We start from the raw sequence: 24,089 nt of genomic DNA on the forward strand, positions 1-24,089 counted from the left end.
ACTCAAGTGCTGCAACAAGTTTATGCTTCTCATTTCTCTCCCTTCCGGTCTCTCTCGCTAAAAGAACAAAACCAAAAACGTTTTCAAGTATGGCTGCCGAGTCATTACTGCTTAGTGTGTCTCTGTAAGTTCCCACTGCTTGAGCATTACCCAAAGTATTGGTTTGTCTTCTTTTGCTATAAAAACATTAAGGGTTTGAATTTATTATTTTTTGTTGATCATTTTCAATTAACCATGCATAAGACCCAAGCTATTGCTAATCTTGTTTGGAGTCGATATCCGCTTGACCTCAGTCAAAGGCAGAATGGGAAGTAGCTTAACATCAATTTTTAATGAAGAGGTTTTTGGGGAAGAGATTCAAGATTCAGTTAACTAGTCAACTGTCTTTGTCAATCCGTTCAAGTTATTTGGAGCTGGGTATGTTTCTTGTCCTCAATTTTTAAAGTGATACTTTTAGGGCAGCAGAGTATTTGTATGCTTTAGGTTTAGTTGGTTCTCTTCGTATTACTGAGGTATTGGTCTTTCCTCTGGCAAGGGTCACAAATTCACAACTGTTACAGAACTGAGCAAAAGGCCTGCATGAGATAAATTCACTCATCATGAAGGCTACCATATTTCTCAACAGTTATGGCTTTTGAAGTATAAAAATATTCAGTAAACAAAAATTCAATTCCCGTCTATAGCAAATATTTAAGGAGCACCTGTTATATTTTTGATGACATCTTGATGCTGTGAGCTTTACAGACTTTTGACTCCTCAAAAATACTGTGAAAATTATGTGCCAATCTTGAATGCACCCCGACTCTTCTCTGAGTATTCCCAGAAGGGCATACTAGCTTGCAATCATGGCTCCCTGGTTGAAATGGCCATATAAAGTCAGACTTCTGGATTTGAAAAGCTAGGACAGGCTACTATATTAAACAAAGGGAGAACCTTCACATATGGCACACACTGTCTCACCAATACTTCTGTTTTCCAGTCCCTTTAATATTGAGTTTAGTCCTGGATTGATGAAGGTGGGTATGGTTTAATCTTCCAAGTATTTAAATATCTATTCTTAGGAATAATTAATAAAATTAATATATCTAATGCCTCAAGTACATTAAGAGACTAAATCTATAAAGACAAAGTAACTCAAGACTTTCCCCACTGGGTTCTGTAGCTATAACTTCAAACCATGGGTTATCTACAAATTTATTTACTTTTATTATTTATTTACCTTTAAATTTACATACCTTTAAAAGAATTAGTTTTTAAAGATAAAAATTATGGAACTATAGAAAAATCACTGTAACTGTATTTTCAAACAGACCCCTATTCTGCTGTCAAGAACAATGGAGCTCTTTAGGTAGACTCAGTGAGTATTTTAATAGAAAAAAATGTCAAAAAGTTGGGCGATGATATTCAAAATAACTAAATTAAAGAGCAGCATCTTAAAAAAACAAAACAAAACTTTACCACTCTGAATTACAAACTCAAGGCAAGCAGCTTAGTATACCAACTGGGACCAGTGTCATCAATTCTCCTCATACATGTCATCAACCTCAGAGAGGTAAAAGGCACACAACCAATGTAATCCTTTAATTGCATTTTAAGGCTTTCCCCCCAAGTCAACTTTCACTGTGGTTAAAATTAAAATTATTTTCTCTAGCCTCTCCTTTCGAAAGGATCTGCTGTGTAGATCCTTTGAACACCTGCCCTGGTATGTCTACATCCAGACTAAAATGAACAGAATTAGAGTCTTTGTAATCATGGTGCTTTTAACTGGTGACAAGAAGGAAGAAACCTACAGTTAAATATCCCAGAAATTTATTTAATGTTTGCTTGATACATTTATATAGAAAGGTTGGGACCATTTGCTTTGGGTGCCCCGGCAAATTACACGGAGGCACTGAACTACAAAGAGGTGTCAATCTGGAGACATAAGAAATGGAAAGCCCAATTTTATGACTGTTCTTAAAGATTTGTCTCTAGTGAAATTAGGCCACTCCCTTAAAAAATGCTCAATGTGTTGGAGCTACTGTGTGAAAACAGCTGACATTTTAGGAGGGCATTTCACGTTTTGGTCTGTTAGAACATTTAAATACTTGGAAATGAAAAATATTCAGCTTTGAAGTTTTCAATACTGGAAAACTTTTAAGTCTAGGGTTTACAGCCAGGAAGGGCTGTTTCGTGTTCCTTAAACTGGACTGTTTCCCACAAGTTAATCTTCAGCTTTGGCTTCCATTTCTTCCGCATCATCATCTCCGTCCACTTCTGCATTTTCTCTCTCAAGCCTCTCCAGCTGCCTCGCAAGCTCAGTTTCATCTGTATCTGTGACCACTTTTGGCTGTGGAAGCAGAGGCATAATTTCAAAGTGAAGTAGTTAAACTACACAATTCAATTTCAATGCTATTACTGCCTAGTATTTTAACTCTTAAAGTCACACTTTTCTTTCTAACAATTCTGCCATATCTCTCCACTTTTGAGTACTGACACATCACTAATAAATTGTTAGATCAATAATGAAAGAAATTTATGAGAGTAAGACAATATAGGAAAAAGAAATAAGTGTGTATGAAAATTAAATACTTATTTTTACAAGCTAAAACTGAAATATGTATAAAAATAATCACAGAGGCTGTATCTTTCAAACCCAAAGGAAGTCCTATCAAAATGCATCTTCTAGATTCAAAATAATTATTTTACTATTCTTTTCCAGAGAAGGAATTTTTTGTGTGTATATACATACATACATATGAACATTAGGTTTATTCTTATTGAGATGAGGAAAATATAGGCAACTACTCTTGTTTCTAATTCTGAAGTAAAATGTTAAGTATTTCACATTAAATTCTGACAATGATCAATCACTAGTTTTCATTGTCTATGTTTCTCCTTGGGCGGGGGACAGAGGAAGGACAGGACACTACACCGCCAGTGCCCACAGCTCTTAGGAACCATCCCCTGGCAGTTCTAACTCACAAAAGGCCCGTTCAGGGACCCTCTGACTCAATAGTTATTTTATGCTTAGTAGAGTTGTAATCCTAAATAGACCTTATTTTTTAAGATATCTAAAATGCAAATAAATTATTTAGATGTTTTAAATTTCTTAAAAACTTTAAGATCAAAGCAAAACCATCCTGATCTCACCTCCATTTGAACATTGAAGACACCCCTCTTTTCTTCGATCTTCTCTTTTATGACAGCCATAGCCTGGTTGAGGACAGAGAGGCCTTCTGTCCTCTCCAGGGTGGTTGTCGTCATCACATACCGAGGAGGGGCTATGAGATTAATCTGAGGAAGAAGACTAAAAGTTCAGTAACAACAGAACACCCACCTATTAAGAACTGTTTTGCTAACCTGCTGCTTAACATCCAAACTACAGCCAGCAATTTGGGGTAGTTTGTTAATTTAGCAAAAGCTAATTGATACAGCACTCCAATCAAATCTACTGGAATATTAAATATAAAAAATTATGACTTTTGGGTGTCTTTGGTGGCTAAACTAACTATAGCCATCATGAACAAAATGGTTAACAAAAATTCCGATCTGGTTTTAACCTAAACTGACAGAAGAAATTCTTCTAAGGGAGTTAAATAACAACAATTCAGTTAATTTTATTGGTATGAAAGACTCAGAGCAAACCTCCTGTAAGTGTGTGAATAAGAAAGAATATGTTGCCCTTTTCAAGATTCTGTGAGCACTATGGGTATAACTCTTTATTGTAAAGGAGCCCTCTGCACTGAATACCAATATGAACCTCTATCCACTGTGACAGCAGCAATAGCTACAGCAAAAAGCCTGATACAATTGTAAATATCCCCTAGAAAAATCGCTAAGAACCACTTTTCCTAAACTTGTAATGAGACATGAACATAAACACATCTGCTGTGGCCTCGGTGGCGATTCAAGCAGGGAGGGAGATGGACGCTTACCTTGATGGGCATAGTCTCCGTGGAACAACTCAAACCTGCTCTCAGGGCTTCTTTCACGGCATCGATGCCTTCATACCCGTAACAAGCCACTTCAATATCTAGGATTGTAAAATTCAAAAGTGTACACAAAAAATGTGACAGATACATGAATATTCAAACACTTAGGAAAGCTCTCATCCTTTAAATCAGAAACAAATCCCAACTATTAGCTTTCATAATTAAAACTATCTGAAATAATATCCTTTCCAGACACATTTAACAAACACCTTGAATTCTGGATATGCCTGGGTTAAAATCATGATCTCAACTCCTCTGTACCTCAACTTCTCATTGTAAAATGAAGAAGAGGGGGAGCATTTTAAAGACTGAATGAAACAACTGCAAATTGTTGAGAACAGTTCAGCAATTGCATAACACTTTGGATCAGCAATTCTATTTTTAGGAATTTGCCTTACAGAACACTTACATAAATGGGTAAGTTACATATGTGTAAGAGTGAACACTATAAATTAACACCCTTATACATTTATAATTTATGGTGTTTTTTATAGTAATAAAAAAATCAGCACAGCTATGTACACCAAGTGGGAAAAGCTAGCTGGAGAAAATTTTGCATAGTATGAGCTCATCTTTGAAAAAAATAAAAAAGGTTCTATCTGAATGTAAATAACATAAATTCTTATTCTTATTAGCCTATGGGAATAAAAAAAAGTGTCTGAAAGAATATATTCAAAACTATTAACAGTGATCCAGAGACATGGCAGAATATTACCGTGCTGTTAAACCATTTTAAAGTATGCATTAACATTAAATAACCACCCCCTTAAAAAGGGCTACCTTAAGATTAACTTGTGCAATATTAAGGTGACCAACCATCCTCCTTTTGTAAGTTCCATCTTCCTCAAAAAGTGTTCTCCTACATGTCCTTCTTTTTGATATTGAAGACTAATCTGTAAATGTCCGTATTCGATCAATGCAGAGTCGATCCATTGCGTGTGATATGATGTATTTGTATCTAAATGAGTTCTTTTTTCTTAGTTATTATTAAAAATAGGCATGTAAGCATAATTACAAAATAAAATATTACAAATGCTTTTATTATGCATTTATCATATTATAGTGTATTACTGTTGCAATGAATAAAATGTTCCTTTTATTTACGATATTGTTTTCTTCAATTTATTTTTGTCCTCCTTTTCATTGTAAAAAAGTTCGTCACCTTAGCAATATATACATTTTATGATGAATCAGCAAAATAATTTAAGTTCTTAAACTTAAGAAAAATACACATTTAGAAAAATTTAGATATTGATATAGTAACATATTCTTTAGTAAGGCAAATTATTTAACAACATTTCTGATACAAATCTTTTAACATCATTTTAAAAATCATTTACCTGCTCGGATTTTGACAGCCTGTGGGGTCAAACGCCTATTAATATTGTTAATGAGTACTTCCCGTTCATCTTCATTCAAATCTAAACTATCCAAAATAGATGGGTCTCTGATTAAAAAAAGAAACCAAGAAAAGGTCAAGGTTACTTTACTGACAAATGCAACACTAAACATAATACCACAGAATAATGTGTAAGAGCAAAGGCTTTAGAGTTAGAACCAGTTCTAATTTTAGCTTTGCAGTGTGGTAACTATGTGTCTTTGGGCCTTTCCAGACCTGTTTCCAAACCTGTCAAGTGAGGATGAAAACAGTGTATCTTACTAGATCATGGCATTAAATGGGATAATGTAGTATTCAGCAGTATATGATAAACAGAAAACACTTAATTGATCATTATTAACAGAAAAATTTTAGAGATCTAGTGAAAGCAAGCAATTTAAAATGTTTCCCTGCCTGACCTGTGGTGGCGCAGTGGATAAAGCGGATAAAGCGTCGACCTGGAACACTGAGGTCGCCAGTTCAAAACCCCAGGCTTGCCTGGTCAAGGAACATATGGGAGTTGATGCTTCCTGCACCTCCCCCTCTTCCTCTCTCTCCTCTCTCTAAGATGAATAAGTAATTAAGAAACAAAATAAAAGTAAAATGTTTCCCAATATATCTGAAGTCCCACTATAATTAAGCACTTCCATGTAATTAGCAGTCCCTACTTCAGGAAGCTTACAATCTAACCTGAAAAGAACAAAAACATAGAAAAAATAAAAAATAAAACTGAATCCAGGCCAAACCAGTGGTGGCACAATGGAGAGAGCATCAACCTGGGACACTGAAGTCCCAGGTTCTAAATCAGGGGTCTCAAACTCGCGGCCCACGGGCTGCATGCAGCCCGCCGAACAATTTTGTGCGGCCCGCAGACTAATCCACGAAGTTCAAAATATTTTGGATAAAATTAAGTAAGCCTAGGGGCCTACTTGTATTTTTCATTTCTCTAGCATCCTAGCTAGATATTAGCTTAGTTAACAGCAGTTGTGATGCGAACTACAGTTTCTGGTCGTTTTGTGACACTGAGTAAACTGCATGTACGATTGTGCTTGTTGTACTGATTTTTTTTTGTTTTCAACTGCAGTGAGAAAAGTGTTGCGTAACAGTTGCCTTTTGTAGACCTAGTGTGGCCCGCCGAAGGGCTGTGATATTGCTCTGCGGCCCACATGCTGAGTTGAGTTTGAGACCCCTGTTCTAAATCCTAAGGTTGCTGGCTTGAATGCAGGCTTACCAGCTTTAGCGTGGGATCATTGACACGATCCCATGGTTGCTGACTTGAGCCTAATGGTTGCTGGCTTGAGCAAGGAGTCACTGGCTCAGCTGGAGCCCCCCCAACTTCCCGGTCCAGGCACATATAAGAAGCAAACAATGAACTAAGGTGACTCAACTATGAGCTGATGCTTTTCATTTCTCTCCCTTCTGTCTGTCTCTCTTGCTAAAACAAAACAAAAAAAGCAAACAACCCCCCTATGCATCCCTGGGTAATAGGAGAGAAAGGTATTATTTCTAATCAGTGGGTCAGCAAAAGGTTCATGGATAAAGTGGCATTTCCTCTGACCTTTCTAAGTGCCACAAGATAGGAACCAGGGGCTTAGTCAATGACATGGTTACTGAGCAAATGACAAAGGAAAATAAATGAAATGACTAAAAAAATGATGGGATTTTAACAAGCAAAGGTAGAACTGTTTTAAGAAAGGTGTTTCATTAAATAGATAAATAAATGGAACGAGCAAGCATCAGGCTTAACAGCATCGGTTAAGGAATGAAAAGCAAAAGAAATCTGGGTGGAGAGAACTTGCATTCAACTAATACTGCCTGCAAAGCACAAGAAGACAAATCAACAGAAAATGGGCAAATAAGATGAACAGTAGTTTCAATGAAGAAATATAAATGGTCAATAAACATGAAAAGCTGTTAAGTTCACCAACAATCAATAGAATGCAAATTAAAACAAGACACCATCCATCAGTTTGGCAAAAGGAAAAGAACGAGACATACACCAAATGCTGTAGAGGACAGAGAAACAGGGATGCTTATACAACCGCTAGAGAATACAAATGGAGAACCAACCTGCAGAGCACTTTGGCAGGACGGAGTAAAATTTAAAGATGCAAATAATAAATCCTATTCCTATCCTATGTATATACCTTAGAACTCCCCAATGTGTATACACAAAGACATGTACATCAGTAGTCATCACAGCACTGTTTGAAAACGGGGGGAAAACAGAGGGCGGTGGGATTACCTAATATCTCTTAATGGAGGAACAGATAAAGCACATCCTCACAATAAAATACTACACAGAAATTAACATGAAGTAGGCATACAGCTTCATGGATAAAGTGGAGATTTGGAGAAATCCTGTTTAATAACAGCCTTATAAGTAAAAATTCAAGTTACAGAAAGACAAATTTGTATTTTAAATACAAAATAAAATCTACATGTACTTTCTGAATACATATATTTATTAATACTAATTTCAGAATAGTGGTTACCACTAATGAGTGAGGGGAATAGACTGGGAAGGGTATTTTTTTTTTTTTTGTATTTTTCTGAAGCTAGAAACGGAGAGAGACAGTCAGACAGACTCTCGCATGTGCCCGACCGGGATCCACCCGGCACGCCCACCAGGGGACGATGCTTTGCCCCTCCGGGGGGTCGCTCTGTCACGACCAGAGCCACTCTAGCTCCTGGGGCAGAGGCCAAGGAGCCACCCCCAGCGCCCGGGCCATCTTTGCTCCAATGGAGCCTCGGCTGCGGGAGGGGAAGAGAGACAGAGAGGAAGGGGGGGGGGTGGAGAAGCAGATGGGCGCTTCCCCTGTGTGCCCTGGCCGGGAATTGAACCCGGGACCTCTGCACGCCAGGCCGACGCTCTACCCGAGCCAACCGGCCAGGGCCTGGGAAGGGTATTTTTAATTTTTCCAATTATTTCCAACTATCTCAGAAATTTTATTTCTTAATTAAAAAATATGAAGCACACGTGGCAAAGACTCAGCATTCCTTAAACCTAGACAGCCTCTACATGACTGATGACGCACAGCCGGCTAGGGGAAAGGGAACACGCCCGCCAGGCCTGAGCAGAACGGAGGGAGTGCTGGAGACGGACGCTAGAGAGGGAAGCCGGACGACAGCCAGTCACGCTGGAAACATACTGACTAAGGAGTACAGGACTGACGTCAGGGAGGGCAGAAATATAAAGCAGTGTTTAATGATTAATAGCATGAACTCTGGATGGAGCCAGATGCTTAGGTTTGAATCCTGACTCTACCACTTGCTGTGTGAACTTGGACAAACTACTCTCTGCATCAGTTTCCTCATTTATAAAATAGGGATTACCAGAACTTACACCACATGTGGTTTTGAGAATTATATAAATATTAGCTATTATAATGATTACTGTTCTCACCTCTCTGACAGTGGGATATGAGGGGGTAAACTGGAAGGGATGTGCAGAATCCACGAGTCAGCCAGCCACGGGCTCGGGCAGGCCCAGGCCCCTCGGGCCTTCTGAGGGCTGAGCACCATCACCTCGTGGCAGCACAGAGGCTGGGAAAGCACCCTGGTGCCGTGGGAGGCTGCCTGCGGGGCACTGACATTTAGGAAGGACTGAGAGGTAGAGAGAACTGAAGTCTGCTGTTTCAAGCAGCTTACTCAGGACAAAGTATAGAGAAGGTCAAGTTTGTTTAGTGTAAATGGGAGAAATCAGAACATATTTTTATGCTGCTGGAGCAAAAGCAATGAAGAGAAAGACAAGGCCCAAGGAGGGAGTAACAGATGGAAAGAGGCCCCTTAGCAGTAGCTGGGCACAGGCGGTCAGATTAGTTGGAGTTGAAAGGACGTGAATCCCAGTGACAGGAGCACAGGAAGGAGAATGATGGGTGGGCTGGAGATAAGTTTCTGAGACAGTGGAATGTGCGAGCATGTGCAATGGCTTCTTTTCTTTTTGAAACAGGTAGTGAGTGCACCAGGAGAGAGGGAGAGCAGAGGGGTGGAGGGTATCTGAGGAAGAACGTGGAGAAGCTGACCAGCTGCAGAGACAACGTGGAAGAACAGTTAAGGCCCAGCTGAGGCTGGAACCATGAATGTGCAGGGGCACCAGCCTGTAAGTAAGACTGGCTTTTCCCAGCAGCACGCAGCAGGCTGCAAGTGCAAAGGCAGGAACACTGATCCGATCCAAGGCTGGATGCAACAGAAGGAGAACAGGGCCAAAGCTCATGATATTGGCAAGAAAGTAGTTGAAATGATGGCCCATGGTATATGTATGCTGAATAAGAAAGAGAAAGCAGAAAGATTTTGTGAAAAGGCAGGGAGAAAAAAGGTCAGGAACCAGAGCCTGACATAAGAATTAAGAAGACGAAGAGTAAGACTAATTACGTGGGAGCTGGAAGGACAGGGGGCTGTGTAAAAAAAATAGAACGTGTGAGTTTAAGGTTTTGGAGGCAGAGCAAGTGCTGGTGACAGCAGACCCAGGGTGAAGCCATAGGGAAGACTGGCTGAAGCGGCACAGGCTGAATGGAGTTCTAAGGAATTGTAAGGAAACAAAAATAAGTTACAGTTTTAGATGAGACACCTAAATTGGCCCTGAAGTCACCTAGGATAAAAACAAACAAACAGGGCCCTGGCCGGTTGGCTCAGCGGTAGAGCGTCGGCCTAGCGTGTGGAGGACCCGGGTTCGATTCCCGGCCAGGGCACACAGGAGAAGCGTCCATTTGCTTCTCCACCCCTCCGCCGCGCTTTCCTCTCTGTCTCTCTCTTCCCCTCCCGCAGCCAAGGCTCCATTGGAGCAAAAGATGGCCCGGGCGCTGGGGATGGCTCTGTGGCCTCTGCCTCAGGCGCTAGAGTGGCTCTGGTCGCAACATGGCGACGCCCAGGATGGGCAGAGCATCGCCCCTGATGGGCGTGCCGGGTGGATCCCGGTCGGGCGCATGCGGGAGTCTGTCTGACTGTCTCTCCCTGTTTCCAGCTTCAGAAAAAAAAAAAAAAAATGAAAAAAAATAAAATAAATAAATAAAAATAAAAAACAAACAAACAAACAAAAAACTAGAAGGAAATGGATAAGGGAGTAGTATGAAATGAAACCATATGGTTTATGAACCTGTATAACTGATATAAGAAATTATATAGGCTTGCTATATAGGATTGGCCCAAATGATGGGCTTTTTATACTGAAATATTTCAATTTCAATTTGGCAAGGACTTAACACATGGATGTTGTACGAATACATGTCAGGCTGTCAACTTGCATGCTAGACCCAGCAGCTCTGATATGGAGGCAGAAGCAGAGCCAAAAAAATGTTCTTACGAGACTGCATGCTTAAATGCATCGTAGGCACCGTATCCGGGTCTCTTGTACTTGTCATCGAAGACCCAAGCGGTTCTCTGGAACAGGCTCTCCAGCTGCTCATCCTTAGTGTACTCTAACACCTCAGCGACGTGACGGAGAATGCTGTAAACCTAGGGACAAAATGAAGGGCTCAACAATTCAAAGGTAAGAGACCTACTTTAAAAAACATAAGTATCATTACACTTCACTAGATAGCCTATAAAAACAAACCTTTGGTTAATTTCACTAAAATAATTCTTAACAAAAGACTGCCATACAACAAATTCTCCATAAAAAACTCGCTTTCCCATAATAATAAACTCAACTAGGTACAACAGGTAGAAACAGTAGAGAACTTAGTGTCCTAACATCCAGATTAAGTCCTGCCTCAGACAAATGAACCACTCTGCATTTGTTTCCTCATCTGGGAAAGGGAGATCCTAGTCTCTCCTTTCTACTGCACAGAGATAGAACAACATATACGAATGCACAATATAAACGGAGAACATCACACAAATGTTCTATACAAATGTATGAAATTTGTATATTATACAAACCCTGTTAAACAAATGTAAGCTATTATTACTAAGACTCCATATGAGATCACAGAACCAGGCTGGAGATTTTAGTATTTGCTCTGTTATCATTCAACAGTTATCTTTCACTCTTACCCACTGTTGCCAAACTTTTTCTAGTATCCAAATAAAAGGGCTAAAGGGGAGAAAGAATATATGAAATGAGGTTTTCATATTAATTATATATGAAAATTGAGTGAGAGAAGGTACCAACACTGGCTATCCATTCTATCATCTTATCCTGATAAGATCTCCTAACAGTCATTTTATACCCCGGTGACAAAACAAAATAGAAGTTTTCCAGAGCAGTAAGTCTCAAATGTGGATTCTCAAACTTGTGGGACTTGAGGTCCTGCATTTCTAATAGGCAATCCGATAATGCCAATACCGTTGGCCCACAGACTATATTCTGAGTGGCAAGGGTCTAGAGCAGTGGTAGTCAACCTGGTCCCTACTGCCCACTAGTGGGCATTCCAGCTTTCATGGTGGGCGTAGTGGAGCAACCAAAGTATAAATAAAAAGGTAGATTTAACTATAGTAAGTTGTTTTATAAAGATTTATTCTGCCAAACTTAGCGAAAATCCGACATAAAGTACTTGGTAAGTAATTACTATTATATGTTTTAACTTGCTGTAACTCTGCTTTATACATTTTATAAAGTAAAGTTACTTCCCTACTTTATAAATCACCATTACTGTGGAACCGGTGGGTGGTTAGAAAATTTTACTACTAACAGCGATACAAAAGTGGGCGGCAGGTTGACTTAAAAGGTTGACTACCCCTGGTCTAGAGTTTATAAAAAAGGGATTTTAGCGATAGCACTTTTGAATGTGTAAACCACATTGCAGTAATAGTAAACAGATCAGTAAAACAAAGAGAAAGATTAGGTAAGACAGCCGTCCCTTGCTATATCGTGGTTCACTTTCCGCGGTCTCACTGTATCATAGATTTTTAAATTGTACATGTTATTCTAATGTATACCATCAGACTAATGGCTTTTAGATTAAAAAAATTATTTGTTGATTTAGAGAAAGAAGATAGGAGAGGAAAAGAAACATCTATCTGTTCCTGTATGTGCTTGAACCAGGGATGAACTCACCACCTTTGGGTACTGGGATGACATGCTAACCAACCAAGCTATCCAGAGTACTTTTAGATTTTTATTGTTTTATTAGGGTTAAGCAAAACTTAAAAAATACTCTCTTCACTTAAACATTGTTTTCTTGGAATTTTATCTTGAGGGCAGCAACACATATAGCAGACAAGAGACCCAAGAGAAGGACAAACAAAAAAGAAACAATGGACACAGTGTCATCAAGAACTGAGGATCCAGGGAACAAAAGATAATCTAAACAGGACCAGAGAACAGAACAATACAGACCGAAGATGAATGCAGAAAAAACAAAACCTAGTATAGGCCCCTGCCTTGCTTTCCTAGCTTCACAAACATTTTGTAAACCTTTGTTCATTCTTAACATACAACATATCCCAGAATAGGGGCAAAAGTCAACAACTACATGTTATGACCTATTCCTAAAACAGCTTGAAAACACTAACTTCTGGTACTGTTTTGAGAATATTATCATAAGCAATACTTTAAGGTAAACATTGTAGTAATACTCTCTTGAAATTGTCTTTAAATTATTTTTCTATGAAATAAAAATACAGTCCAGAAAATGTAGGTTTTGTTTTTAATTTTTTGCCAGAAACATGGCTTATTTATTAAGTATATCAAATAGTGAATTAATTTGACTCAAAAATCAACTTACAGTTTTAGATTTGGTGAATTTATCTTCACATTTAATTGCTTCCTCTGGAGAAACTCTTCTTTTTGACAAATCAATATATCCTGTACAAAAAAATTTGAAAAACATTATCCCTGTCCAGATGCCAGCATACCAATGTGACAGATTTTCGCAGCCAGCCGTGTGATTGGTATACCTACAGTAAAATCCTATAGACAAAATACTGCCTAAATACAAAATAAATTTTTTATTTTTCAAAATGTATCTTTATTATCATGAAATTATACACTCTCTATTGCCTCACTGGAAGGAACTAATGACTCTAAATTATCCAAATGAATACTAGTCAAAAGAGTCTCTATTTGTCTGTTTGGCATTCATTAATCACAGGCTCAATTATGTTAAGTATATTTTCTGTATTCTTTTTTTCTGTACAATCTGTTAGTAGTACTTTGATCAGAGAAATTCGAAGTCCATCATACCAGAGGGGTTCTGAAATTTCAGGTTGTCACTTGGATTACGGACTGTAAGGCCTCAGCTTGTCATACTGGATGAGGTTTCCCCAGGAGATAGACCTATAGCTACACCAGCAAAGATACCAGGAGAGTCCTAGTCTTCTAGCAGGGGTCTGTGGGTGAGAGATACTGATATACACAGTGAAAAGAAGAGTTGGATATTTCACCCTCATCAGGAAAACTTAAGCTCCATGATTTGTGCTATGCCAAGGGCATCAGAGTACAACGTGGGAACTGAGGCCACCAGCCCCCCCCCCCCATCCAACTGAGAAGCTTGCATTTGGACATCAATTGTGGGCCTCAGTGCTGACAGAGTCCCATGCCCAAGTGGAAGGGCCTAAGGACTGAGGTGTAATGGAACTAGAGAAATCTGAAACATACAGGAAAAAAATAAGGACTGGTTGATGCTGTGGATGACATGGGCACATTCTTGGCTGGAAAACTCTGGTTTGGTTGCTTTAGTGACAGCTGTTTTTGCTGTTGCTGCTTCCTCAATTTGACTCACAGTTCCTAAACCAGGTCTTTATTATTCACTCTGGTAGGGTGAGTTTCAAAACGAGTTCCTTCTGGAGATTTTTATCAGGAAATATGGAGTAGGAAAATAGAGCCTCCCACTGTTCATGCTGTGGGTGCATGAAAGAGGTACGTTTTCGGTGTGTCTTCATATCATAGGACTAGCTGGATTCTGTGGTGCCCAGTTCATGCTGGAATGACCCATGTGGATAAAGGATCTGGCTGGTGATTCTCTGGGGCCACTTTGTTTACCAGGGTGTTGACATCTGGGATGACAAGCTGTGATCAACTTTGTCTTATTATAGCGTGTTAATACTGTAATCATGCACGTGGATAAAAGAGTGGGTCCGGGGAGTCCCAGAGGCTCCTCTGTTCATCTGAGCACCAGAGGGCTGCATTGGCATGCTGAAATTTGTGGCCTGGCTGACTGGGTGGGGAGAGAAGCCCCTTCCCAGGGCTAGTCAATTCTTACAGATAGCAAAAGGTTCCACTGGAGCAGCCTTTCACATGCAAACCAACCAATCGAGAGTGCAGAACCCCAACCATCTCATCAAAGTCTTACACACCAAGACAATATCCCCCCTGCCCTAAATCAGCCCAGAGCCAGGTCCAGACCATTTCAGAACAGCCCTGATGCCACAAGGCCTGCCCAAACTATTCCAACTACCCACTGTCTGTTCACTCCAGACAGGCCTTGCATTTTCTGTGGAAATCTTAATGAAGGCTCGGGCTTTTCCCTTGCTCCTCCTACCTCCTGACCAAATCTGGTACTTCCTCATGTGGCCCAGCCTGCATGGGACAGTCAGGTCCCCATCTCCTGGGAAACTGAATAAAAATCTTTAAAGGCATTGGACTCTCTGTCATCAGTCACCTCCATACATTGAAATCCTACCAGTACAAAATGAGAGCAGCTAAATGTATTCTAACGAATTTAGGAAGGAAAAAAAGGTCTTTAAAATTTACCTACATAGTTTTGATTTTAGGTATAACATTTCTTAGGCCTGCACAATTCTTTTACCATTTCTTTTTTTTTTTTTTGACAGAGAGAGGGACAGATAGGGACAGACAGGAAGGGAGATGAGAAGCATCAATTCTTTATTGCAGCTCCTTAGTTGTTCATTGATTGCTTCCTCATATGTGCCTTGACCAGGGGGCTACAGGAGAGTGAGTGCCCCTTGCTCAAGCCAGCGACCCTGGGCCCAAGCCAGTGACCTTTGTGCTCAAGCCAGTGATCATGGGGTCATGTTGATGATCCCATGCTCAAGTTGGTGAACCTGCACTCAGCCAGATGAGCCTGCATTCAAGACAGCGACCTTGGGGTTTTGAACCTGAGTCCTCTGCATCTCAGTCTGATGTTCTATCCACTGTACCACCCACCTGGTCAGGCCCTTTATCACTTCTTATAATGCTGGTCTATTTGGTAATAAATCCTCTTAGTTTCTATTTAACTGAAAAGGTCTCATTTTGGTCTTCACTGTTGAATATTTTCTTTATAGAATTCTGGTTTGACAGTTTTTATTAGTGCTTTTAAGATGTCATTCAATGCTCTGACCTCCAATATTTCAAATAGGAAGGCACAGTAATTTATATTACTGTTTTTCTGTAAACAATGTTTCATTCTCCTTGGCTACTTTGTGTGTGTGTGTGTGTGTGTGTGTGTGTGTGTGTGTGGCGGGGGGAGGGAGAGACAGAGATAGGAACACTGAGCTGTTCCTGTACGTGCCGATCAGGGATTGAACTGGAAACCTCTGAGCTTCCGGACAATGCTCCAACCAACTGAGCTCTTCAGTCAGGCTTTATTTTTTATTTACTGACTGATTTCTAGAGAGACAGAGAGGAAAGAAAAGTGGGGAGGGGGAAAGGGAACATTCATTTGTTGTTCCAGTCAGTTGTGTATTGACTGGTTGCTTCCCATGAGTGCCCAGACCGGAGATCAAACCCACAACCCTGTCGTTTCAGGACGACGCTCTCACTAAGCTAGCTGGCCAGGGCCTCCTTGGCTACTTTCAAGATTTTCACTTTATCTCTTTTTCAACAGTCTGATATGCCTAGATGTGATTTTATTGGTACTTATCTTTGAGGTCTGCTGCGATGCTCCAATTTATAAATTTATATTTTTTCAGCAAATATGGGAAACTTTTGGCCACAATTTCTTCAAATATATTTTCTGCCCTGTCTCTCCTTTTCTTCTGAAATAGAACTTTTAATATTTGACAGTTTTCCCCCCTGTTCTTCAGATTGGTTACTGAGCCTTCTGTCATCTTTCATCTGTTAAGTCTATCCAGTAAAATTTTAAGGTAATACACTTTTGATTTGTAAAATTTATATTTAGTTCTTTGTGAAATTTTCTAATTTTTCTACAGAGATTTCATTTTGTTCATTACAAGTATATTTTCCTAATATCCTTGAGCAGTTACATCTACTTTAAAATCCTTAATTTGCTAATTCCAACATAACGGTCATCTCTACATCAGTCTTCATTGATTGCCCTTTCTCTTCTGTAGGGGCCAGATTTTCCTGTTTTGTCAAATGTTTGGCAATTTTGGACTACACCTTGAACACTGTGAATGACGTGTGACAGACCGAACTCCTTTACATTCCTCTTAAGGATTCTGCTTCTGCTTTAGCAGGCAATTTGTCTGGATTCAAAACAGTAAGTTGTCTCCCCAGGTGGAAAGCACCTGAAATCTGTTTAGATCTTTACCCTGTTGAATTGCTTGCAACCCACCCTGTGTATTAGTAGTTCAGGGGCCAGCCAGAGATTTCAGCAGAATTTATATGTTAATTTAAGGGTTCTTCCCTGTGTCTTTCCTTTCTCTGATCTCTAAAACTATTTTCCAACCACTGTGATTGTCCAGAATTGCCACCTCTGGTTCTTAAGCCATTAAGTAGATCTCCACTAGAATTTAGATGTCCTGCTTGAAGCCACCTGTAACATGCAATGAGACAAAAAACTGCAAAACTTACCCAGTGCAATTCCTTTCTTCCTTCAATTTCGGCCTACTTTTGATTGTTCCTATTGCCTTTAGGTAGTTTTAAATTTTTTTCTGAATATTTACTCAGGGTTTATAGCTGTTATTTTTAAAGGTCTGTCCAATTGGACCTAACCTTCTAGTACAGCGGTTCTCAACCTGTGGGTCGCAACCCCAGCGGGGTCGCCTAAAGCCATCGGAAAATACATAATGCATATCAGGTACTTACATTCCGAATCATAACTGTAGCAAGATTACAGTTATGAAGTAGCCATCAAAATTATTTTTTGGTTTGGGGTCACCACAACATGAGGAACTGTATTGCGGGGTCCCAGCATTAGAAAGGTTGAGAACCACTGTTCTAGTATCAGAAATGGATCCCCTCCACAGGCTCTTCTGTACTTTGCTTTTTTCCTTATCTTATCCCCAGTCACCTTTCCGCATCAGAATATTCAAATCTCATTCTATATAAAACTGCATTGTGTGCATGTGTCAAGATTTATTTAATCATAATTTTGATTATTTCCTGTTTTTAATTAATACTGTAAACGATGCAATTATGGAAATCATTTTTACATGTATCTATTATATATGCAACTTTTTCTGATAGCAAGTGGAAATTTGACTCTTTCTTGTGTTATATTTTATATAACAGAAATATCAGGCACCATTCTAGATCATTCTGGGGCAGTGATATGAAGACTAAGTTTAAGTACTATACCTCTCTTACTCATAGGAGATACAGTTCAAGACCCCTGAACTGTGGGTGCCTGAAACTGAAGATAGTATTAAACCCTGTATATACACCATTTTTTCCCCTATACATACACACTTTTTCATTTAAAGGATGTACTTCACGGCTTTTGTTTGGCATAGCCAAATTGTTACCAACACTACACTTTGCTCTTTGGGACCATTATTAAGTAAAATAATGGTCACTTGAACACAAGCACTGCAATACCTTGCCAGTCGATCTGATAACTGAGATGGCTACTAGGTGACTAATGAACAGGTAGTGCAGACAGCGTGGATACGCGGGACAAAGGAGTGATTCACGCCCTGGGCACGACGTCTAGAGATTTCACCATGCTACTCAGAATGGTGTGCAATTTAAAACTTAATTATTTTACCACGGTCCAAAAAAAATTAAATGAAAAATTCCTCTGAGAATAAAATTCAAGTTATTTGACCCATAAAAATAAGCCTTGGGATGTATTAATTAAACCACTAACTTAAGAGACCTTGTTTAGCTGGCGCATTGACATCCTTCTTTAACAACTTTGTACATAAAAGAATTTATAAAAGGTTTTTTTTTGTTGTTGTTGTTATTTTTCTGAAGCTAGAAACGGGGAGAGACAGTCAGACAGACTCCTGCATGCACCCAACTGGGATCCACCCGGCACACCCACCAGGGGGCGATGCTCTGTTGCGACCAGAGCCACTCTAGCGCCTGGGGCAGAGGCCAAGGAGCCATCCCCAGCGCCCAGGCCATCTTTGCTCCAATGGAGCCTCGGCTGTGGGAGGGGGAGAGACAGAGAGGAAGGAGAGGGGGAGGGGTGGAGAAGCAGAGGGGCGCTTCTCCTGTGTGCCCTGGCTGGGAATCGAACCCGGGACTTCTGCACGCCAGGCCGACGCTCTACCACTGAGCCAACCGGCCAGGGCCTAGGTGTTTTGTTTTTTTACTGCAGCAGGCAATTTACAAAAAAATTTTTTTATAATAAACCATTTTAAATCTGAAATTTACACAGGTTAGGGCAAAATTAGAGGTACAGTTGTTTGTATGGAAAATACAGTAATTAATAAATAATAATACAAGAATAAACTTTCACATATTCACAATTATAAAAGTACTTTTGTCCCACCCTGTATTTTAGATATTTTTCTCACTTACCTTTTTCTTTGTCCACTCTAATGACAACAACGCATTCATTCCTGCCAATTCGGATGAGTTTGTTTATAGAACGAATTCGTCTTCTGGACAACTCACTAAGAAGAATCATGCCTTCGATATTATTGTATTCCAGCAGGCTGACATAAGCCCCCATTTCAGCAATGGACCTTACATTCACCATCACTACATCTTCCACCTCAGGAAATTTGTGTTGATAAAATCTACAACTTAGACCCGGCATTCTGCAATTTAAACAAAAGAACCAAGTAAGTGCTTAGTTAAGATTAAAATAAAGGTCGGTTTTCCACATTTTGCCACTGGAAGACACTGTTAGTCTTCTTGCCTCTTTAAACTTCTTAAACAGTATCAGAAAACAGATGATGCACAGGAACCAAGCTTTAATTTTTTTATTCTGCTCATTTGTGTAAGGCTTGGGTGATTCTTTGCCATCACTTTCAGAGGAATCATAAAAAATAATGACCCTCTATAAAGTACTCTGAGATCTAAGATTAAAGCTACACCTCAAGAGTAAACTACTACCTTAATATCACCACCTCAAACGATGGGAAGCATCGTTTACCTATCAGCAAACTCTAAAGCTAGTCTTTCTCCCAATCAGCTATAAGGCTACTATCTACTACATAAAAAGGGAAGAATCTTCTTAAACCCTAACCATATATCAAATGATATATCCTGTAACTTATTATAGCCAAAATTACAATATCACATGTCAGGACAAGTAAAAGTTTATTAATCACAAAAGATATGAAATTTAACTAACATGTATCCTCCTTTACAGATTCTTTTCCCTTTAAACCTGAATTTAATTCACAAGTACCATAATTTCTAGCTTCTATTTTTTCCATTACTCCCAAATATTCTTCTCTTTTGCGGAAGAGGTAAACCGAATCTTGAGAATAGCTTTATAGATCGCCATTACTATAAAATTGAAGTTTCTATTAGCCTCCAAGCATTATATGTATTTTAAACTATTCCCTTTGATCCACCCAACCTCCTTTCATCACCATTCATTCCTTTTATGACCCACAAGCCTGAAATCATACCATGACTAAAAATATGGTTATAAATGGAAGCTCTCAAAACTAATCATAGTTGATGAATTTCATATTTTTCTAACTTGAAAGCTCAGAAGACAGGCAGACTGACATAAATACCTATGAAGAATTTTTGAAAATTCACATAGTTTTTTCTTATTAACTGAGAAATAAGGTTGCCATTACTTGATCTTAAAGACAGAACATCCACATCCAGCTCACAGGGCACCAGAGTTCTGCTGCAGTGCAATCTAACTGCTAACTGCAGCCACATGTATCTTTCCTGTGGCTCCCACTGATTTATATACACCTTTCCACTACCTGCAGGTTCCTGTGTGATCTGGCTGTGGCCTCATGTCCTGAGGTTTCACTTTCTCCCTAGTTCTCCCCATTTTCTAGATGAAGAAACTAAAGCACAGGTTAAGCAACTTGTCTATGATATACTAATAACAGTGACAGTGTTAGAATTTGATCCTATGAAGTTTGGATCCATTGTCTGTGCTATTCAGCAGGCAGTATTTCCTCTCAACATTATTGATAAGTATTTTATAAACATCTTAAACAAAGAGCAATATTAACATACACATTTAGTGCTGAAGCACACAGTAGAGATTAGTGAAAACTTTTGGTACTAACCTATCCTGTTTAACAAAAAAATAAACCAATACATTGATAATAGAAGAGTTGTATTTGTCTTGTAGCTTGACAAAATAGGGATTTAGCAAACAAAAGGAAGAAGACATTCAATGGCCAGAATTACCCAATTAGAGAACAGCTGAGTTGGTCACTTCATTTTTAAGCAGGGCTTTTTTTCTGGGGGGGTAGGGGGACAACTATTGTCAAATATCTGTATATAAAGTGCTAAAATTTGATAGCTAAAAAAGTTTTGAACTGGGTATCAGAATAAAATGTCATGGAAATGTGTGAAATAGTTTTAAGAACTTTAACATGTACTAACCACATTTACTTATCAAGTTTCTTTACACACTAGAGCTGATAATTTGGGGAAAGCGAGGTTTAATTTCATGGCTAAAGACCACAGGCAATAGTGTAAAAGAATCCTGGAGGGAGAGATAAAACACTACAGCTTCAGGAGGTTCAAGTCTCTGCAATATAAAGGGTAAATAGAGGTACACTGCTGATGGTATGTTACTGACAGACAAAAGAGAAAACAGCTGCTAAGTGCAAAAAGTGCACAAAGAACCTGCATACTGGTCGACAGACTTTGACTATATCTTCTGATGTATGCTAATAAACACTAACTTAGAAACATCAGTCAGGAAAACAGAAGCCACCAGGTATGTACTGTCAGCCCTTTACGTCATTTTCAAAGCACACTGACTTATTTTATTTGGCCCTCAAACAGGTCCTCAAGTCAGGCAAGCAGTACAGTGAACTCTGGGAACAGCTGTAGATGGGTACCAGTCCTTGTTCTCTTACATGCTAGCTGCCTTTGTGTGGGAAGTGTACTCCCATTTCTAGTCTGAGCCACGAACCTCACAGATCTGTGAATATCAAATGAGATAAAACACGTAAATACATTTTCAGAATGTAATGTGCTATACAAATATAGAAAACATTTCCATCTTTTTTTTTTGTGTGTATTTTTCTGAAGCTAGAAACGGGGAGAGACAGTCAGACAGACTCCCGCATGCACCTGACCGGGATCCACCCGGCACGCCCACCAGGGGGCGACGCTCTGCCCACCAGGGGGCGATGCTCTGCCCCTCCCGGGCGTCGCTCTGTTGCGACCAGAGCCACTTCAGCGCCTGGGGCAGAGGCCAAGGAGCCATCCCCAGCGCCCGGGCCATCTTTGCTCCAATGGAGCCTTGGCTGTGGGAGGGGAAGAGAGAGACAGAGAGGAAGGAGAGGGGGAGGGGTGGAGAAGCAGATGGGCGCTTCTCCTGTGTGCCCTGGCCGGGAATCGAACCCGGGACTTCTGCACGCCAGGCCGATGCTCTACCACTAAGCCAACCGGCCAGAGCCCATTTCCATCTTTTAATTTAATTCATTAAACAATTACGTACTTCTGCAGTATCTACTACATATTAAACACTACCAATAAAACAAGACGCTTATCTAAAGAATTTTAGTTTAGAGTGGAAAACAAAGCAATTGGAAATGATTGCTATATAAGGTATTATGAAGGATCATAGTGGTACAATCAACAGGGAACCAAGGAACAAATTATTAAGTGACTTCCTTAAGGACAAATGCTTAATAGGTATTAGTGACATTAAATCCAGTGTCAAGAACCCACAGAACCTCAGTATGTCACAGTACTATAATACTATATGTGTTCTTTGTTAAAGAACACCCATCTTTCAGAACATATTAACTCAACTCCAAGCTAATTTCAAGTAACCTGCACTGTCAATAATGTCTGGTCAAATGGTAGGAAGGACTTCTGTCTTATACCAGTGTATGGTGAAGTCACCATAATGGACACAGGAAGTCCACATTCTTTTCCAAAGTGCAGTGTATTGTGTTAGAAATAGCTCTTGCAGTAATTTTAATTAGACTCTAACACTTATGCTCTCTGAATGCTAGTTTTTTGTTATAAAGCTTTTAAATGATCTCACTGTAGTTGAAAAAGGAAGCACCAAAATCTACAAACATCAATGTGTGTCTCTGTGATCTTTTGAGAATGTCATTTTGCATCGGGGGACTGAGAATTGGCAGTACTGCTCTATAAACAGAAAAAATTGCCAATCTGTTCAAAGACACAGGCTCTTAAGTTTTGTCCTTGAATAACAACTTCAATCGGGAGAAAAACCAAGATTTCTCGTGTACACCTTTTCTCTAAGAAACAATGTTTCTTGTTTAATGAAAATTAAAGTAGCTTAATTTTGGCGTATAATAAAAGGGACCCCCATGTTGAATATGTATCTAACCATAAAATTCCCTTATGTTTTAGTTTTACTTAACTAAGACCACAGCGTGTAATTGTATGTATAATTCTGTTCTCATCGGTGCTGAAATACGACAAACCGGCAGGATGCGTACTGAACTCTTCAACAGCATGTTTTCGTTTCAAGAAGTGACTCATTCTACAGAAATGCACATCTCGAGCGCAAGGCAGTATGAACTTAAACTTTAAAATAATAAGCGATCAAATGAGTAAACCACTCATGGACCCTTTATAATCCAGCTGGTGTCAACACTGTGACCCTTCCCACCACTGGTCCCCTGAAGTGCTCGGTCTGCATTCCACTGAGAGGTAGTATCGTCTGGGACCGAAAGGTAAAAAAAAAAAAAAATTAAAAAAAGAAAAAGAAATCGAAATTCGCAAGCCCGGAAAAAGCAAAGTGCTCGGCGTCCTGGGGCGAGGGTGTCACTGCGTCCTCCCGGGGCGCCCCACCTCAGGCATCCTCATTTCTAGTACACCGAAGAGTGTACAGGCACGGGGCCCACTTTCCTTCCCGAGGTTCCTCCGCTCGTACAGAGGCACCTCTGCAAGACCAAAAGAGCGACACGAAACCCGCGGGTGGTGGCGGTGGTGTCCAGACACTTCCCGCGCAGGGACGGGAGAGCTGCTAGCCCAGGGCCTAACCTCTAGACCACCCATGTACTGGACCAACCACAGTGAGTTCTTTGAGAAACCGACCTAGGGGACTAGTCACCTGAGGTATCTGTAAGAATCCTGCTGTGGGGTCCCGGGCCACGCTCTTTAAGCCGAGAGATCAGACCTGATCCACCCGCAGCAGCCGATTCTCCTCAGCGTGCGCTCTGCTCAACTCTACTGCGCATGCGAACCACCTCGCAACACGCAAGCGCCAACAGAAGAGGGGTTCCTCTTCGTCACTGACCATAGAGTCCAGGTCCTCCCAGAACAGGGAAGAGCGTAGATCACAGGAGGACCTGAAGAGTACCCTGTCTCGCTCCCTTTAGTTTTTGGTAAGGAACCTTCAAGGCGTAGGGAAGAGGTAGGATTCTGATTCCTTGTCCCTGAAGACTAAATCCTCTCTCAAGTCTCCGGTCAATCATGAGGTGGCGCTGTGACCGAAGACAAGCAGAAGACGAGAAGGAGTATACTCTTCTTTCCTGTTCTTTCGCTTCACGGTTGCAGAGCCTTGCGCAGCCGCCTGGAAACAGGAGCGGGAGGGGCTAGGAAGCGAACCGGAACTGAGGGGGCCGTCTCGTGGTGC

General features: G+C 40.2%; 1 protein-coding gene and 1 pseudogene across 1 annotated transcript; both read right to left on the reverse strand.

The window, feature by feature from the left end:
- Nucleotides 1–185: 185 nt before the first annotated feature.
- EIF2S1 (eukaryotic translation initiation factor 2 subunit alpha) lies at nucleotides 186–24,028 on the reverse strand. Its single transcript, XM_066341816.1, has 8 exons — nucleotides 23,565–24,028; nucleotides 18,887–19,128; nucleotides 13,020–13,099; nucleotides 10,655–10,806; nucleotides 5,315–5,421; nucleotides 3,918–4,015; nucleotides 3,133–3,276; nucleotides 186–2,329 (listed from the first exon to the last, which is right to left on the reverse strand). The coding sequence occupies exons 2-8, from the start codon at nucleotides 19,125–19,127 to the stop codon at nucleotides 2,204–2,206; spliced, it is 948 nt and encodes a 315-aa protein (XP_066197913.1). The 5' UTR covers nucleotide 19,128; nucleotides 23,565–24,028; the 3' UTR covers nucleotides 186–2,203.
- Nucleotides 13,530–14,175, reverse strand: LOC136375830 (arginine-fifty homeobox-like; annotated as a pseudogene).
- Nucleotides 24,029–24,089: the final 61 nt, after the last annotated feature.

The sequence above is a fragment of the Saccopteryx leptura genome, chromosome 6 (genome assembly GCF_036850995.1).
Source record: "Saccopteryx leptura isolate mSacLep1 chromosome 6, mSacLep1_pri_phased_curated, whole genome shotgun sequence".
Classification (NCBI taxonomy): Eukaryota; Metazoa; Chordata; class Mammalia; order Chiroptera; family Emballonuridae; genus Saccopteryx; species Saccopteryx leptura.